This window comes from Loxodonta africana, chromosome 6 (genome assembly GCF_030014295.1).
Source record: "Loxodonta africana isolate mLoxAfr1 chromosome 6, mLoxAfr1.hap2, whole genome shotgun sequence".
Classification (NCBI taxonomy): Eukaryota; Metazoa; Chordata; class Mammalia; order Proboscidea; family Elephantidae; genus Loxodonta; species Loxodonta africana.
This window is the reverse complement of record NC_087347.1, coordinates 49,475,307-49,490,122: the sequence shown is the minus strand read 5'-3', so window position 1 is coordinate 49,490,122 and position 14,816 is coordinate 49,475,307. Positions and strand designations below refer to the sequence as shown.

The 14,816-nt window shown below is 39.1% G+C and overlaps 1 protein-coding gene across 4 annotated transcripts in view; it reads right to left on the bottom strand.

The window, feature by feature from the left end:
* Window positions 1-14,816, bottom strand: part of ANKRD44 (ankyrin repeat domain 44) — a 373,968-nt gene that overhangs the window by 12,590 nt on the left and 346,562 nt on the right. For all 4 annotated transcript variants that reach the window (XM_064286864.1, XM_064286862.1, XM_064286865.1 and 1 more), the window contains 6 exons: window positions 13,776-13,977; window positions 9,461-9,548; window positions 8,146-8,263; window positions 6,211-6,427; window positions 2,343-2,430; window positions 1,192-1,275 (listed from right to left, as the gene is read on the bottom strand). In XM_064286864.1, the coding sequence (XP_064142934.1) occupies window positions 1,192-1,275; window positions 2,343-2,430; window positions 6,211-6,427; window positions 8,146-8,263; window positions 9,461-9,548; window positions 13,776-13,977 (797 nt within the window). The remainder of the gene's footprint in view (window positions 1-1,191; window positions 1,276-2,342; window positions 2,431-6,210; window positions 6,428-8,145; window positions 8,264-9,460; window positions 9,549-13,775; window positions 13,978-14,816) is intronic.

Below are 14,816 nucleotides of genomic sequence, written 5' to 3'. Positions count from 1 at the left end.
TTCCCCAATTCTTTTTAATTGTTTCTATAGTCCAACATTTCAACATTTTCTATCTGCATCTAACCGTTTTTTAGATTTCTTTTTCTACCCTACTTGTCACCTATAACATTGTGTCCTTGTCCTTTTTTCTTCCTCCATCTTTGCCCTTCTTAATATGCATACACTGAACGCTTTCCTTCAAAGTATTGTCATCAGGATAACCCTTTAATCCTGAATTACCAGTGACTCCACTCTTATCTTTGATACCTTCTATTCGAAGATACTTTCAGAAGTAAACCTTTAATTTATAGATAATTGGCTGTTTACATGCTAAAAAAAACCAAAGCCCATATCATCTAATGTAGATGTTTAATTTCTTTGAGGGGACAATTTGGCATTATCTGTCAAAATTAAAAACTACTGACCTTTTGACCAAGTAATTTCACTTCCGGAATCCCTGGGGGCTGCAAACAATGAATGCACTTGACTGTTAGCCAAAAGGTTGGAGGTTTGAGTTAACCCAGAAGTGCCTTGGAAGGAAGGCCTGGCAGTCTACTTCTGAAAAAGCAGCCATTGAAATTACTCTGGAGCACAGTTCTACTCTGACACATATGGGTTTCCATGGATCAGAATCGATTTGATGGCAACTGGTAAGTGGTAATTTCTCTTCTAAGACTCTATCTCCCAGTTACACTTGATCATGTGTACAGACACACATAGGAGAATGTTTACTGCACCACTGTTTGTGATAGCCAAGTATTAGAAACAACCTAAATATTCTTTAATAAAAGGAAGGCTGAACAAATTGTAGTATATCCATTCAATGGAATAATACGGTTTTAAAAAGAATGCTGTAAATCTACGTGTTTTGACATGAAAAGACCTCTAAGATATACTAAAAGCAGAGCATTGCCATTGTACATGCATATATACTTATATATGTTTGTAGAGATGTATGGAAAATATTTGGGAGAATAAAACAATCTGGAAAAAAGAGTTCCCAGTGGCATCCTCTGGGGAAAAAGCTAGGGCTTCTGGGCTAAAAGGGAAATTTCCTATAATTTTATGCCCTTTGTTATATTTCATTTTTAAAAGCCATACTTACATGTTACTTTTTCAATTAAAAAATATTAGATGTTTGGCTAGTCTGCAACCACAAAGCAGAGACTACCATTTGTCAGGAAAAAGGCATGCTATCTCAGATTCACTTACCTTCCTTTATCATCTCTACAACTGACAATACTGGAATCTATGGCCCCAAGCAGCAGTGAGGCACAGCTCTCATGATCATTTATTCTAAAATGAAAATGGATTTTAAATTAAAAAATCTCATTCTTGTTAAAAATTTATATATCCTCTCCTACCCCATCTTCCCATGCACTGTGTATTTAACAATCTGATACATTTTAAAAAATCTGATGCATAACATCTGTGGTCTATTTATTCAGTGGCAAACACTCTGTAACCCCTAGCACTTTTTTAGAGACCCAGGTAGGAGTTTACTGCATAGCACTTATGCAAGGCACCATGTTCGGTGTTTTGGGAATACGAAAGCCATGGTTCCTTCAGATTTAAATCACACCTAATCTTTATCACTTATCCCTTCTTTTTGATCCAATTTATGCCTCCAATATCTTTCCAATCAAATAATCCAGCTTCATGTGAAGCCCTGAGACAGAGTAAAGATAAAGTACCCCTGGGTCTCGGGCCCCCAGGCTGACTGCGGACCCTTAGATGAACTTGAGCCTCCAGGCTGACCACAGACCCCATGTGACCATGCTCCCCATGCTGACCATGGAAGTCTGACGTAAAGTCACTGGGCTGTCTTTATAAGCAGTAACTTCACCCGCAGAGCACACTAACAATGGCCCATGTTATGAGGCTGGAGCAAAAATTACATTTACCAAGAAAGATTTACAAAGTATGAAGAATGGAGAATTACAATACATGGAATGTCTTCCTGGCATAAAAATGTCTTTCAGATCATCCATAGGCATATTGTTCCTAATCTGACTTATTTTTAGAATCGGGCAGACAAATGTGAGTTACATCTGAACAAGAGCTTTTCACATTTGGGTAATGTGCCTCCCAGTTCACCCCTTCACAAAGCCTCCCTATGCAGGTGTGTGAGCCAGCTCAGAGCTGTGGCACTTCCCTTAAAAAAAAAAAAAAAAAGCTCCTGGAAAATCATTAACATTAGGGACCACACTTTGCTATCAGAGCTATCTGTCTTGAGCAGCAAAAATGGAATATATTGGTCTTATCTGAAATCGAAATGCTTTTTCTTTCTCTAAAAGGCAATTTCTCCATGTATAGTTAAAAGAATTCAAGCAGCACCATTAACTTCCAGCATTTCTACTTACACCGCACAGTGCAACGGAGTAAAGGGATTACCGATAAACTTGCGAAAACATTTTTGCTCCAAAAGTACCTCTAGACAGTTTTCATTACCTGCAAGGAATCAAAAGAATTTAGGGAGTTTCTAAGAAAGAAACTTTGCTCAACCCAATCTATTTTCTTTTCATTAAGTAATAAATTCTGGCTTATGAATTTTCCTGAATTGGCTGAATGTTCATTCTCCATTGACTAAAACTCATAAAATGCCAAAATGTTATTAACTGGGGTTTTTTTTAGGCTCACAGATACACTGAGACATAATCAACAAATGAAAGACTGAAGGCCATATGGTCTGCTGGAGAGAGACAGAAAAGAGGCCCCATTTGCAAGCAGCATAGATTCTTTGTTACTCTCAACTCTTTAGTAGATAAAAGTGCCTAACATAGGCATGCCTCAGTTTTCCCACATTTACGCTCGGAAATTTATTTTCACCTATACAAATAGGTTTACTTATAATTATGTACCCTAGTATAGAGGAGGAGTCCTGGTGGCGCAGTGATTAAGTGCTCACCTACTAACCAAAAGGTCTGTAGTTTTAAATCACCAGCTGCTCCGTGGCAGCCTGCTTTGTAAAGACTTAGAACCTTGGAAGCCCTAAGGGGCAGTTCTACTCTGTCCTGAATTGAATCGACAGCAATGGGTTTTTTTTTTTTTTTTTTTAAGTGTAGAGGAGAAGATGTAATCGATAGAAAAACAGTATTTGAGATAATACATATAAAAGGGTTTTGATTATAAAATATTGTATAAATGTTTTAAATGGCCCAAGAACAGTGCTTGGCACATCATAGGCACCAAATCGGTATTTTTTCCAGGAATGGATGAATGGATCTGAGGAGTTATTGTCAATAAACTGACAGGTAGTTTCCAAATCACCTGATTTTGAGTTAAGGTCCTAGCTCTGTCACTCTACTTGTTATGTGGACTTGGGCAACTTACTTGAGATCTCTGAGACTTGGTTTCCCATATCAAAATGGAACTAGGAATACTTGTCCTACCTATTCTACAAGATGATGAGAGCTTTACTTGGTAGAAGAATGAAACGTGGTTTGTGAAGTGATGTACAATTTTAAGGCAGGAAAGCATTGCTAATTGGCTTTGGAATATAGGTTGTTGTCCCAGGACCTCTTTTTGGCTGAGCTCAGTGCTAAATTAGTAAAAGTTCCCTTGTGATCTATCTGAGAATGATGCCGATTGGAAATTTTAAGTAAAAATTCGTGCACTAAAAAAGAAAAGGTGAAATTTCCTTAGGAGGATTAAAAGGCATATGAAGCAATGCATATAAAACCAAAAAAAAACCAAAAAAACAAACCCAGTGCCGTTGAGTCGATTCATATAAAGCACTCCTAATTTCAGACAAGTTATATGGTTTAGCTTTCCAACTACCTCCACTCCTGACTCACATCGTCCCAGACACTTCAATCTCCCTAATAGTATGACTAGAATCCCCCACAGAACCTAATTTAGCGCAGCATCCTCACATACCATTTCTTGTGGACTATATGAATCCCAGCCTAAAGCTCTGTATGTAGGTAGAACTGAGGATCCCTGAGCTACTTTCACTATTTCCAAATGCCCAGTGAAGGGAATTCTGAGGAGATGGGAGAGGACTTCTCTTCCTTACCTGCTAGCACCTGGTTAGGCCTAAGAACAGAGAGATGGCCGTGTTCCCAACTCCCCCCAGGTGCAGAGAATACCAGCTGTGGCAGGTTTACCACCTGCCATTATAACAAACACTCGCTGCATCTTTTCACTCCTGTAGGTTCTCCACTGCCAGACAGATCTCACAGCTTGACCAAAACGGGGATTGGGAGCTCTAGGAGCCCAGGTGGTGCAACGGTTAAGCACTCAGCTGCTAACTAAAAGTTTGGCAGTTCAAACCCACCCAGCAACTCCACGGAGAAAGACCTGGTGATCTGTTTCCATAAAGATTTCAGCTTAGAAAACCCTATGGGGCAGTTCTACTCTGTCACATGGGATTGTTAGGAGTTGAAAATTGACTCGATGGCACCTAACAACAACCCATACGTAGGTAAAGAAAAATCACAATCCTCCGATGGCAGGAAAGGAGAGAAACCAAGTTGATTAAGTAGAAAATCTAGCTCTTATTGAGGCAGTACCAACAGAAAAAAAAAAGGACTATAATGAAAACAATGAGATGTCTTAAATTGATATAATTAAGCACACAAAAACCCTTTCTGGAACTAACAATCATAGTTTCTAAATTTAAAAATTTAACAAAAGAATTGAAAAGGTAAAAATAAAATTACAAAAGCAGACTAAGAAATATATGGGAAAATATCCATACAATCTTTGGAGTGGGAGGCTTTCTTAAGGAAGAAATGGAAACCTAGATATCATAAAAGAAAAATCTGACAGATTCAACTACATGAAAGTTCAAAATCTCCACATGCAAAAAGACATCACAAACAAGGAACAAAGACAAATGGTAGACTGACTGAGACAGAGAAAACATCTGCAGCACACATAATACACAAAAGATTCTTATCTCCAAGACAGAGTGCTCCCCACAAAAATATGAGAAATGATAAACAACAGAAAAAAATGAGCAATGGATGGAAAAGGTAATTTCCACAAGAGAAAATGCAAATAACCAATAAATATACTATTAGACAGGGAAATGCAAATTAAAACAATGAGATAACCTTTTTTTCTTCCCCTTCAAATTGACAAAAATAAAGTTGATACTATCTTGGGCTGACAAAGGTATGGGAAAATAATAACTTTTATATACACATTTGGTGGAGTAATAAATTACTTTATCCTTTTTGCAAAGTAATATGGTACAATTTATTAAAATTAAAATTGCACATGTATTGCATATGCCCTTCAATTATTTTACTTCTAGGAACTTATATGACAGAATTGAAAGCACCATAATATGAACAGACACACACTGCAACATTGTAACAGAAAACATTCTGAAAAGAATCTGAAAGTCCATAAATTGGGATCTGGTGGAATATAGTCTGATATATGTATGTATGATAATATACAACTATTAAAAAGACCAATCTATATACATGTTGACTTGTAAGGATTATTTACTTAACATAAATAAACAACAACAAAAAAGCTATAGTTAAATCAAAGTTATATTATTACAGGATAATATTTTATACTTTTAGTTTCAAAAACTAGATGTACATATATTTGTAAAGAAAAAAGTATGAAAGATATACACCAAATTACATCAGAAAGAGAGATTGAAGATGGCAACTTAATTTTAATTACTTTACATGCTTCAGTATTTTTGAATTATCACAATTAACATGCATTTCTTTTTCTACTGAAAGAAGTGAAATAATTGTTTTAAAACTCCCAAATAACAAGTACAACAAAATAAATGGGAAATATGAGGCAAAAAAAGGAATACCAAAAGGCAAATCATGTATTTACTAGTAATCAATTGTAACAGGCTATTACATTATACACACACACACATATATGCTGTATTATTATAATTCCATGTGGGATCATCCCTGGCAATTTCATGTAGATCAGAAGCTCTGATTAAAATTGGTTATTTCAGTTAATTAAAAGTTCTGAATAGGCGTTATGTTTACTGAATAACAAAAACTGGAAAGTGAGTTTTTACTCAATTAAGGTATCTTTTAAAACAGTGGCCATGAGGGAAAACTAAAAAAAAAAAGAAAAAGGTGTCTTGGGTGTAAAAAGATTGGAACCTATGGTTTACAGCATCAGGCTATTTCCTCATCTCCACTGAGATCACACATCTGATCAGATATGATACGGATCTCTGTGGTGCCACTGAAGGAAAATCTAGTGGAATCAGTCAAATGACCAAGAACTCACCATTGTAACAAGCCCAGTGCAGTGGGGTGTAGCCTTGATTATCTTGGAAGGAACAGTCCTCTTCGGAAAGCGCCATCTGGAGCAGCTCACTGAGCCACGTGGCGTGGCCACGAGCGGCTGCGTAGTGCAGGGGCGTCCTCCCTCTGCAATCTTTACAGAGAATTGACACTTCTTGTTCCAGCAGCATTTGCACACATTCCTCATGTCCCGTCATAATCTGATGAATAGCAATTAAAAACTCAAAACAGTCCTCAAATAAGCAGGAAACTCAGAAAGTGAGGTTATCCCCTAAGTGAGGCTGACTAACAGTAAGCAGACATAGACCTGGGCTTAAGGAAAGCAGGCTCTGCCTACTTTAGAGAAGAGAGGCAGGACAATCCCTACAAGATCCATAAAGGGAATGCCCATGAACATTACCATTTTGGAAACTTTTCTTGACTCTCCAAACATAACCAAGAAAAGTATCATGACATAGTTGGATATATTGGCTTTAGAAACAAGAAGATGTGAATTAAATCCAGGATCCCCCCTTATAAACCTTGGACAAGTCATTCTGCCTGTCTGTGCCTCACTTCATTCACCTGTAAATGGAATAGTAATAATGACCTCACGAGTTGTTGATGTAAAGGCTTCCAACCTGCAGTATGGCCCACAGGCAGTGCCCAAGAAATTCGAACCATACTTATGACATTGACCACTTAGTGTTCCTCTTTTTTTTCAATTGTCAGGATGCTGGACACTATCCAAAAATAGTGATTTTATTATTTCTGCTTTTTGGTTCATTTAGTTTATTTGCCATGTTTTAAAAAAACAGTTCAACAGGTGTGTGCAAAGAACTGTCCACAGGGATACATATTTCAGCATCATTTGTAAGAAAGAACAATTACAAACTGTATCACTATTCAAAACTGGAAATCACTGAAATAAATTATAGCACATGCACACAATGGAGCCTTTAAAATGATGGTGTGGTGCAGGTAATGCTATTTAGCTATCTGCATCCCCTCCTAATGGAATCAGCTTTGCCCTTCCCCAAAGCATGCTGGGGATGAACTCAGGATATGGTACAAGGCCGGGAGTGGCAACCCTGGGCCAGTGGCCAAGGCCAAGGCCAAAGGCAAGGAACACCTTAGCAACAAGAAAAAAACATCTGGGCCTGGATGTGAAGTCCCTGGGAATGCTGGCTGCCCAGGACTTGGGAGGATAAACAATAAGCCTTTGTCCCCAGATGGAATGGTATATAAGCTTTGTCCCCTGCTAGGTGGTTGTGAAGCGCTGAATTGGTCCAGCTGTTGCCATGAACCAACTGTCCTGTAAGTAAGCTCCCAAATAAACCATATGTCATGATCGCTGCTTCCAGAGTTTTTCTTTGGTCTCTTGGAGACATGGCTGACCTTGGTCCGGGTGCCACTGGGTTGTTACACAACATGCAGAAAAATACTTAGTGACATGGAAAAAAGGTCCATCATATACGAAGGGAAAAAAGTGGTTCCAAAATAGTGTTTTCAGTACTTTTCTTTTTTATTAAAAGAAAATCTATAACAGAAAAAAGATTGGAAATACATATGCCTAAAAGTGGTTCTCTCCAGGAGGTAGGATTACTGGCCATTGTGATTTTCTTCTCTGTGCCTTTTTATATTTTGCAATTTTTGTATGATGTAAATGTATTTTGTAATCAGAAAGCAGAACCAATTCCACCAACAGTAGGTGTTCACGTATCATTACAATCTAACATGAAATCTCAAGAGTAGGATCTAAGAGCAGCTGTCATATTTTACCTTTGCAAAAGATTTTGTAATTTCTTTTTGACTGACTGGGGCTAATTTGATAGTGTAGGAAACAATCTTTTTTTACTAAAAATTCATATTGAAAGAAAAAAAAGGAAGCAAGCTCACTGCAAAATTGCTTGACCAAAGCTGAGGAGGAGGTACATACCCCTCTGTGTAAAGCTGTGCATCCCATGATATCAACAGCATCTACTTTTGCTTCCTTTTCAAGTAACAACGAAACAGCATCAATGTGGCCATACGCTACTGCAAGCATCAGTGGGGTTCTAGGAAGAGAGGTAAGTTAGGTTTTCAAAAAGGAGATAAAAAATAATCAGTTCCAGTGGGAGGATTTTTTTTTTTTTTTTTTTAAATCTTGACAACTTAATATTTTCTGAGTGTTTCCAATGTGGTACATGCTATATGGAACCAGCCATCTACCTCTGGTATCTAATGGCCATGTGGAATGGTGGACTGTTCAATAGGGTAGAGCAAGGGCAGGTTCATTAGAAAAATGTTCATGTTAATCCTATCATTTTCAGAGCTGTGTAGCTAGGTAGCAATTGGCTAGGGAGTGGTGTGTGTGTGTGTTGAGACAGAGGAGGTGGGGCTCTGACTCAGACACTAACTCAGGTGGGGCTCTGACTCAGACACTAACTCATACACCTTACACTTAGGGTGAGTCACCAGTGCATTTCTGCTCAGCATTTCTTAATTGTGAGAAATGATTGGGTGGGAAATGGGCCAAAAGATGGAAGAATTTTGGGGAAAAAAAAACTCAAGCAAGGATAAAAATATGAAGGATTTTTATGTTGAAGGTAACCTATTGAAGTCTTTTCTATTAAAATTAATTACTAAATTAAAAAAATGGGAATGTAGCAGATTCTGAGGACGGTAAAACAAGTAGTAATAGGGAACAAAGAAGGGAATATAAAAGAGGGCCAAGATACAAGGCCATAGCTATGAAAACGTGGCTCTTTTTCATCAAGATATGCACAAGTCACTGTAAAAAAAAAAAAAAGATATGATGTGCAGCAGTGTGTGAGCACATGTGTGTGCACGCACACACATACACCATGATTTTCTTAGATATATACTCTAGCTTTTTTTATACTCTAGCACATAGCCAACTTATTATTCTAGGGTCCTCACTCATGAGTTTCACCCACGTAGATACCCTCAGCAGTCCTTGGGTGATGCAAATGGTTAACGCACTCAGTTGCTAAGAGTAAGGTCGGAGCTTGAAGTCCATCCAGGAAGACCTGGTGGTTTCCTTACAAAAAATCAGCCATTGAAAATCCTATGGAGCACTACTCCTGGGATCCCCATGAGTCAGAATGGACTCAATGTCAACTGGTGATGGTGGTAGTGGATATACCCTCAATCTAGAACACAGCAGTGAGGCCTCCCAGCTGTTTAGCAAATTAACCAATTATCTGTTGTTTTTGAAATGTCAACCCAAGTCCACGTGGGAGAACACTTACTGTCCTTTGGCATCTTTCACATCAACCACTTCTGGGTTGTCTGCAATTTCTAGTAATAGCCGCAAACACAGTGTGTGACCATTAATTACTGAAAAAGAAAATAATAAACATTCTTTTAACAGATCAGTATTATGTATCTCTCCAGTGCAAAATTTACTTGGGCTCCAAATGAGTGGTTTTCAATTGTTGCTGACAGATATTTCAGGTTTCCAGTTCATGATAGCTTCTGGGCACAGCGTGCTGGAATGTTTACTATCTTCCCCTTTCCTCCAACCAGGGAACTTTTGGTCCTCACCTTCCTTTGCTGTTTCCTGTATTGGAGAGGTTTTCTTAAATTGGGTCCTGACATGATCCTAATCTCCTTGTACAGGACTGATAATCTCTCCCAACTTTTCAGCTACACTTTTTGTTTCTTTAAGAACCAAAAAAAAAAAAAAATTCATTGTCGTCGAGTCAATTCCAACTCATGTTGACCCTATAGGAAAGAGTAGAACTGCCCTGTAGGGTTTCCAAGGAGCAGCTAGTAGACTTGAACTTCTGAGCTTTTGGTTCACAGCCATAGCTCTTAATCACTGTACCACCAGGGCTCTGTTCCTGTAAGAGAGTCACCAAATTCTATATAATCATCCCATGTTCAACCTGCCTCCATCCTTTTATTAAAAAAAATGTGGAAGGGAAAGGAAAAGGGAGGGGGTGGAGTGGTGCCTGAAAAGGAGGGAAGAAGGAGGAGGAGGAGGAGGAGAGACAGGAAAGGGAAACTAGGGAAGAGAGAGGAAAGCAGGCTTTACCTCTTGTTCAGGTCATCTTACGTAAGGAGCTAAGACATTCAAGCAACAGTTCCAACTGATTAGTGGTGGCCTTAGAGCAAAACCTCAAGCTGAAAAGGTGTAAACTATTCATTTTTTAGCTATGCCCTGCCAAGCCCAGCTTTGTCTCACGCTAGCTCAGCCTGCTCATTGATGGACTGGCTCTCTCCAGGGACTCAGATGGGCCCCCAGTGGCTGGAGGATGCCTGAGTTCCAGGATTCCTTAAACTACAGCCTATCATGTCTTTGCCTTCCGGAGTGTCTCAAGCATTCTGTAGGTGGGGCTCCCACTGCCTCCCTCCTCTCCTCTCCCCTCCTCTGCCCTGCTCTTATTCAGGCACCCTCAGAGCCCTTTCCTTTTGGCTGCCCTGCCCTCGTCTGGCCCCTCCTTGCCCTGGTGTGCCCTTGGGCAGGCTGTGTCCTTACCCCACGTGCTGCTTTAAAACGTGGTGGTACCATGAGGCTGGGCAGTAAACATCCTATGATAATCACCTGGTACAAGGTACTTCACTCCAGCTTGTTGGATGGAACCCAAAGATTTACAATAGACACAGCTTTCCACTCAGGGAGTAAACCAAAAAACCAAACCCAGTGTGGTCGAGTCGATTCTGACTCATAGTGACCCAATAGGACAGAGTAGAACTGCCCCATAGAGTTTCCAAGGAGCGCCTGGAGAATTCGAACTGCCGACCCTTTGGTTAGCAGCCGTAGCACTTAACCACTACGCCACCAGGGTTTCCCCTCAGGGAGTAAGATGAGAGCAAATATCTTTAAAATTCCAAGTGTGACTTTCTCTTCTCTCTCAACAGTGAGAACACCATACAATGTATTGCATTTAGCTCATTAAGGATGTGGAGAGAGAAGGGAATAGACGTAGCTATGTTAGGGTGATAAAGGCCCTTCTAAGAGCTCTTTTTTACAGTCCTTTTCATTGCATGCCAGTCATGAGAGAATGCTAATTTAACAATGACACATTTTTTCAGGGATAATACGTGCTAGAATTCGCTCCTATTCATGGACACCACTCAAATTAACCACAGAAATAATACCCACATTTTGTAGACCATTGCGTTTGGCTCAGTCTCAGAAACATTCCGTTTATGTGTCTCAGGAGGAAATTTTGTGCACTGGAGTACAGGTAATGTGTTGTTGTTGCTGTTGTTTGGCTTTGTTTTAAAAATTACATTAAATATGTTACCACTGACAAAATATGCAAGGAGCTTAATGTGCACCAGTAGGAAATGATTAGCAGAGGGCTGACAGCTGAATCCTACAGCCGCGCGGTACATTCGATGGTATCGTGAAGGTGCGGGAACAGCATATTTTGACTAGTTCCTCTTTCAGGATCAATTTGATCATCTTTGAATATTCATAATCATAACTCCAAGGATGTCTGATTTTTGGCAAAACAGAAAAGGGAAAAAATCATCTAAGTTTATATCTTTCACTCAGTATGTTGGAGAGCAAACCAACTTCTACAGTCATTTTTTTTTTTTTTTAACAGTAGCTTTTTTGAATTTAGCTAATAGCGCTCAGGTCAATATAAGTCCCCTTATTGTAAAAGTGTAGTCAAGCTGCAATTCTCCTGGGCTTCCCACACACTACCTTTCCCCCCAGTTGCCTTCTAGCAAGAAGATGCTAACATCTCCTTTAGCTGTGCCCTGCTTTGTCTCCCACTAGCCCAGCCTCTCCCTGGTTATGAGTGACAGCCATTTTTCATGCTGCTCAAAAACCAGCAATGTCACTGCAACTATCTATGCCAAAACCTCTAATACCATCCTGGCTCCTGCTCCTCACAGTACTTCCAGGATTTGAAATTTAAAAAATTGGCCTCTCAAATTAGCTGAAAGAGATTCTGGGTAAGCAGATCCTTAAAGCACAGGCTAATGTTTTCCATATAGCAGACATTTTGTGGAGAACAGAGTCAAACGACAGTCTGCGTCTTTTTAATAAATGACATGGGGAAATCCAAATGGAGTGAGTCTTGTTGACCACTAGGGGGCTCCATTAGATCACAGCCTACATGACAGCGGCAAATGAGTGACTCTTCTTCATTGTTTACCTGTTTACCATGAAAACAGGTCCTTCGTAATTGTCAGAAATTACTTGATAAGTAAGCAGGATGCTTGCCTTACTAACAGGCAACTAATCTTAAGAAGGAAGAACTAAATTTGAACCTTATAATAATACCAAGAAGACCTAGGGAACAAAAAGAGGAGACTGTGATGGGAAATAAGAATTTCTAATTCAGCCACACCAACCATTGCTGCCCTCACAGCTAAAATCTTTTCCAGCAACAATCATTTCCAGGTAATTAGGCAACAGCCAGGTCTTTTCAATCTCCATGCTGTTTATCTTCAGTGGTTTGGACGTTCTGGGTGCTGAGGGAAATACTCTACAAGGTCTAATAAAAAAAAAAAAAATTTTTTTTTTTTATTAGTCCAGGAAAATGTTTCTCAAATAACAGGAATCATAAAGCCTTTTCAAAAACTGTCTTACTCCTTTGTTTCATCAGTACATCCATTATTTCACCATGTAAGACAGTTACTTCTTATAAGCTGATAATGACCGCCTTGATGAAAGGCTGGTATCAATGGATTTCCTGAGCTCCATGACATTTATGTGTTAGTTGAGCTAGAGATTCTTCCACATTACTTTTATATCTGTGTAGTCCTGGGGTGGTGCGAACAGTTAATGCACTCTACTGCTAACCAAAAGGTTGGAGGTTTGAGTCCACCCAGAGGTACCTTGGAAGAAAGGCCTGGTGATCTTCTTCTTAAAAAATCAGTCATTGAAAGCCCTATGGAGCACCGTTCTACTCTGACATGGGGTCACCATGAGTTGGAATCAACTTGACAGCAACTGGTTTATATATCTAGAAGTGTCTTGACAGTATTATTTCACATGCATTGGAGAGCAATTCCAGGAAAGGCAAATGACTTACTGTTTGATATATATATATATGTACTTTAAAAACATATATGCACTTTTTAACAGTCTCTGTTTTATTTTTATACCTGATACATCAAAATCAGAGCAAAAGCTGAAAAGCATCTTTAGGCTGGCAGAATGATATACTAATTAGATGCTGTCTGATGACTCCTTTATGGAACAGCCCTGAAGACTCTTTCATTTTACACTTTAAAATGATGGGTGACTTTAATGTTTTGTTCTATGTAACTTATTCTGAAGATCACATTACACCCTGCCCCTTTATTCAGAAAGCTTTGCAGTAGCCTTTGGTTCTGACTCTCTTTCAAGTTATGTGACACATGAAGAAGTCCCAAGCCTATCTGGTCAGAGAACACCAATCATCTCCAGGTGGAGAGCAGGCCAGAAGCATTTTAGAAGCATGTAGGTCTATCTAATGGCAAAAGCAAACGGTTGTTTTAAAAATTGGGATGAAAGAAGATACTGCCATCCTTTTACTCAAAATTATAAGTGGGCCAAAGAATTAGGGTATCCAGAATCATGGCCAAAACGTCAGCCAGACCCTTGACAAGACCTACCTGAGGCATGAAGGGGGGTTCTTTTGGTTACATTGTCTTTCACTAAGATGGACGCGCCCTGATTGATAAGTGCTTCCACACATTCTGTGTGTCCCTTAAAGGCAGCCAGGTCCAGAGCAGTGCGACCTTTCTCATCCCTGATGTCCAGGTCCACCAGAGACTGCAGAAGGACTTCCAAGGCTTGATGGTGCCCATTGTAGGCCTGCAAAGAAGAAACCAACTACTCAAATGTTCAATGACCTCAAATCCCACAATAATCCACATGAGGGTCCAAGCCTCCAAGGTTGCAAGATAGAGGCCACTCCAAAGAGCAAGTCAGAAAGAGGCTTTGGAGTCTCTTGGGATCATTTTTGAAACACAAGGCAAACCAGACAGCTAGACTGAAAAATTAGGATTCAAAATCTGACAGTTATGTATGAATTTCTTCATGCTCTTTCTCTTATGCCAAATAATTTGCCCAATGGCCTAAATGTATTAATGTATTCTTATGTTTATGTCTATCAATGTAATACAAATAAATAGCTGATGAATTAACATACTCTCATATCTATAAGTCCTAAACATATTGACATAATTAGAATTTTTTTTTTCCAGGAGACTATTCTGTTAAACCTAGAGGAATAAATTACTAAGATTCAACAGAGGCATACAGACTTCAATTACAGTCTAATACTTTACTAATTTCTAACCATGTGACTTTGGGTGAGTTTCTTAATTTCATTTAGAGTTTGTTTCCTTATCTGTAAAATGAAAGCAATAAAAGCTGCTTCCCAGGGTTGCTCTGAAGATGAAAAGAGGTAAGATCACGCAGGCCTTGCAGAATATCTTGTGTAAGGTTGATGCTTCCTGCTTGCTCCTTTATTTCTTCCATTGATTATAATGAAAACATGGAAATAATTATGGAAATATAGTCCACCAAGTTTAGTCCTATTATGAGGTCCTATGCCACACCACTAAAAAACAAAACTAAAAATCTGAAAGATATTTTATTGAGTATATAAGGTTAAAAAAAAAAAAGTATATACACATACACACAAAGGC